The 4565-nt window shown below is 52.3% G+C and overlaps 1 protein-coding gene across 1 annotated transcript in view; it reads left to right on the top strand.

Moving 5' to 3' along the window:
• Positions 1 to 2620: 2620 nt before the first annotated feature.
• Positions 2621 to 4565, top strand: part of LOC102770576 (pleckstrin homology domain-containing family G member 5-like) — a 9550-nt gene continuing 7605 nt past the window's right edge. Inside the window, 4 exon segments of the mRNA XM_015565319.1 lie at positions 2621 to 2749; positions 2891 to 4042; positions 4171 to 4209; positions 4211 to 4560. Of these exon segments, the coding sequence (XP_015420805.1) occupies positions 2621 to 2749; positions 2891 to 4042; positions 4171 to 4209; positions 4211 to 4560 (1670 nt within the window).

The raw sequence follows: 4565 nt of genomic DNA, 5'->3' as shown, positions 1-4565 counted from the left end.
AGCCCGAGGGGTGCTGGGGGGGGGTGGGGGGGAGCGGGCGGAAAGGGCCAACTCAGCCGCTCCCCAAACTCATATAGAGGGCCTATCTCTCACGCTTTCAACCCCACCACACACAAGGAGGCTTCCGCAAAGCAGAACTCGCCTCCTCTTGAAACAAATTAAACAACAACAAAGGGACACAAAAACATCAACACTCTTATACAGGTGCACACAGAACACACTAAAAGTTTACACCAGAGAATGTCCAGCATTAAAAACTACCAAAGCAGTGTCTTTTGTCCCTTGTTCGGGAACTTTCCCTTTCTAGAATTTCAGTATATTCCCAATGGACTATTCAAAAAAGAAACAAACAAACAAAAAATGCCCTTGGTCTAGTTCCAGATCTTTGATGATTAACCATGGAGATGCTGATAAAAATCACAGTGCATTTTATTTTATTTATTTATTTAATTTTTAAAAAATATTTTATTGTTGAAAGCATTAAATATGTCCCTCTCCCCCATTGGTCCCCTCCAGCTTGCCCTTGCCCGAGGCCCTCTCTGTCCCATTGCCTGTGTCCTATCCTCGAGCCATGCACATTCGCCCACTCCCCCCCCCCTTTCCTCCAAGTTTCTGCACTCTGTTCTATGCCTTTTTAGAACTTTAATTCCCTCCTCTGTGAAACCAGGCTGACCAATGGCTACATCACACAGATGTTGAAACAAACAAACAGGATAACTTATGTAGAATTGTTTTTAAAAATGCATATACCCACATATAAAGCATTATTGGGATTTTAGGGCTTCGTTTTTAGTAAATGAAAAATCAATAATATGTTGAATTATCTCTCAGAGTATTGAAAACCCATTACCATTATTTGTATTCATAAAACCTCATAGAGGGTTTAAAAGGTTTAGCTTTTGAACTTCACAACTATCAAATCAGAGCAAAATTGCGAAGGTGCAGAGCAGAGAGCTGACACATGGCTTTCCCTTATCTTCTCTCTGCAACCCATCTAGATTGCACTCGGTCTTTCTAGTCAGCCAGTCTAGACATGTGTTTCTTGCCACTAATGTCTTTCAATTTCTTGTGCATGACAACTATAAAAGATGCTAAGTGCCTTGACCATGCCCTAAAGAAAGGTAAAGAATGCTTCCCTTTTTAAATCGACCAATGTAAAATTTAACATGGAAATGCTCATTAATCTTATTTTTCTCTTCTGTTTTTATTATTGAATTTATTGGGGTAACATTGATTAGTAAAATGATACGGATTTCAGGTATACAATTCTACAATGCATCATCTGTATATTGTATTGTGTGTTTACCACCCCAAATGAAGTCTCCTTCCATCACCATTTATCCTCCTTATACCCTCTTCTATCTCCCCTGACCCCTCTTCCTTCTGACAATCACCATACTGTTGTCTGTGTCCATGAGTCTTTATTTCTTTTGCTTAATCCCTTCACCATTCTTACCTAGCCTCCCAACCCCCTATCCTCTGATAGCTGTCAGTCTGTATCCATGAGTCTGTATCCACTTTGTTGGAAATTAGATTCCTAACATATAAGTGAAATAATATGGTACTTGTATTTTTCTGACTGCCTTATTTTGTTTTATAATACCCTCCAGGTCCATCAGGCAGGTAAATATCCAAAAGAGACAGCTATAAAAAATGGCATATAATTGTGGATGAAAGGGGCCACATGCTAACCTCACAAGCTCGGGGAAGGCCTGCATGACAGTCTTGCAAACTCAGAGACCTAAAGTAACCACGAAGGATGGTCTGAAATTAAACTTTAACTAAAAGCAGTTATGGTGGGCAGTTACATCCTAGGCTGGTATCTTCACTGACAAGGTCAACCTTTACCTTAACTGAGCCTATGTGTCTTTTTGGATCTATAATAATATACCCTTGAAATGTCTGGGTAACTTTGTAACTTCCCTTTTTGTGGACCCCTTGAGGCACAACCTAATGTGCCTGGGCTGCAGGACAAATACCACAAATTCCTTCATTGTTATGTTAATTGTTCCTGCACCCACCTAAGTATGTGTCCATCATTTTACTTTTTATCCAATCCCAGCGGTTTCCCTGCTTTGTTTTCTCCTGCCTCTCTAGTTTATCACCAATGGATTTCATGTAACCCACCTACATCCCTTTCATTTGATTGCAATCTAGTCTAATAATAGACAAAAAGGGTAATTGACTATACCTTTGCTGCGCCTCCCATTGGCTAATCAGTAGGATATGCAACAAAGATGGCAGTTAATTTGCATACGTAGGCTCCAAGTGGTGGAGCAGCCAAGCCTGATGGAAGCCCTGCGTGTTTATGCACCCTGGGGGTGCAGAGGTCCTGTCCTAGGCAGAGGCCAATGGCAAAACTTCCGACTCCAAGAAGTGGCCTGGGGGCTGGAAGGCGGCTCTTCTGACCTCAGCGCTGGAGTCCCACTGCTCCACCAGGAGAGGAGCAGAGAAAGGCCGGAGCCTCCCTCAAGGTGACCTGAAATCCCCACCCACACCAGGCAGGCCTCTGGGCCTGTGCGCAGATGACTCACCTCCAAGCCCAGCCAGTGGCCCTGCTGCAGCCATGGCACTCCGGGGTTCAGGCCCCAGAGGGACGCGGCGTGGCGGCAGAGGCGTCATGAGTCCTGGGCTCCTTGCCTGCCTTCTGGGGCTTCCTCCTGCTTCAGGGTCTCTCCCTCCGAAGCCTCCTCCTCCCCAGCACCCAGAGCAGTGGACCCACCAAGGGTGCTCCCTGCTGGCCGAGTGGGTGAATGGGGCTGCGGGGACTCCCTGGTAAAGGGCCACCTCCAAGACCCGCTCCTGTTCAGCAACATCCCCAAGATCGCGTGTCTGCACCGCGGGCTGTGGGGCAGCGTGATGGCGCCCATGGTGGAGAGGCGGGGCGTAGGTGAAGTGGGCCGAGAAGCACCAGCAGTGCCAGCGGCTGAAGCTGAGCGACATGCTCGCCAAGCCCCACCAGCAGCTCACCAAGTACCCGCTGCTGCTCAAGTTGGTGCTGAGGAAGAGGGATGGGCCACGTGCCAAGGAGGCCATCATCAGCATGATCAGCTCCATGGAGCGCTTCATCCACCACGAGAATGCGTGCATGTGGCAGCGACAGGAGAGACAGCAGCTGGCGGCCATGGTGAGCCGCATGGACACCTATGAGGTGGTGGAGGGTAGCAATGACGAGGTGGACAAGCTCCTGAAGGAATTTCTGCACCTGGGCCTGACCACGCCCATCCCTGGTGCCTCCTCAGAGGAGACGTGTCAGCTGCTGTTGGAGAGCAGCCTGAGGATGAAGGAGGGAAAGGACAGCAAGATGGATGTGTACTGCTTCCTCTTCACGGACCTGCTCTTAGTGACCAAGGCAGTGAAGAAGGCTGAGAGGACCAAGGTCATCAGGCCACCACTGCTGGTGGACAAGATCCTGTGCTGGGAGCTGCAGGACCCTGGCTCCTTCCTCCTCATCTACCTGAACGAGTTCCGCAGCGCTGTGGGGGCCTACACGTTCCAGGCCAGTGGGCAGGCTCTGTGCAAGGGCTGGGTGGACTCCATTTACAATGCCCAGAACCAGTTGCAGCAGCTGCATGTGCAGGAGCATGCGGGCAGCCAGCAGCACCTACAGAGCCTGGAGGAGGAGGAGGAGCTGGAGGACCAGGAGGAAGACGAGAAGGAAGAGGAGGGTGGGGAGAGTAGCACTGTCGCCGCCAGCTCCCCCACCATCCTGCGCAAAAGCAGCAACAGCCTGGACACCCAGCACTGCTCCTCAGAAGGCTCCACAGAGACCCTGGCCATGGTGGTGCTGGAGCCCAGGGAAACGCTCTCCTCTCCCGAGTTCGAGGGCGGCCCCTTCAGCTCCCAGTTGGGCGAGATGTTCCTCAGTACCACCGCCTCATCTGTCACACCGCTCGGTGAACTGCTGGCCCTGGGCCCCGGGGAGGGCAGCTCCTGCTCCATGGACTCCGCCTACCGCACCCTCTCCCCCACCTCCTTGCAAGACTTTGTGACCCCAGCCCCTATGGTGGAGCCAGTGCCCCGGCCCCTAGATTTACCACAGGCACCCCTGTCCAGCTGCTGCCCCGCCTGCCCTACCTGCTCAAGTCCAAATCTGAGGCCAGCCTCCTGCAGCTGCTGGCAGGGGGGGCCCCCCACCACAGCCCACCCTGGCACCTAGATTTACCACAGGCCCCTTCACCCCCGCCCTTGCCTCGCCTCCGCCGCCGGTCGCACCCCTGTGCTGCTGCTGCCCCGCCTGACCCACCTGCTCAAGTCCAAATCTGAGGCCAGCCTCCTGCAGCTGCTGGCAGGGGCTGCCACCCAGGGGGCGCTCTCAGGCCCCAGTCGCTGCCTGTCAGAACTCTGCTTGGCTGCCATAGCCACTGGCACTAGGACTTGGGGCTCCCCTCAAGAAGCTGGGCCCCACTGGAATTACGGGGGCTCACCAAGCCCTGGCAGTGGCTCCTAGCTATCAGAGATGGAGGGCAGGACCACCTGCCTGGCAGGGGAACCCGAAGGGCCCGCCAGGAGGGGCAGAGAGCTGCCCTCAGGGACCTCCCCCAGGGTCCAGCCTGAGCAGCCCC

The sequence above is a fragment of the Myotis davidii genome, unplaced genomic scaffold, assembly GCF_000327345.1.
Source record: "Myotis davidii unplaced genomic scaffold, ASM32734v1 scaffold380, whole genome shotgun sequence".
Taxonomy (NCBI): Eukaryota; Metazoa; Chordata; class Mammalia; order Chiroptera; family Vespertilionidae; genus Myotis; species Myotis davidii.
The sequence above is the reverse complement of the archived record's forward strand: the minus strand, read 5'-3'. Positions and strand labels throughout refer to the sequence as shown.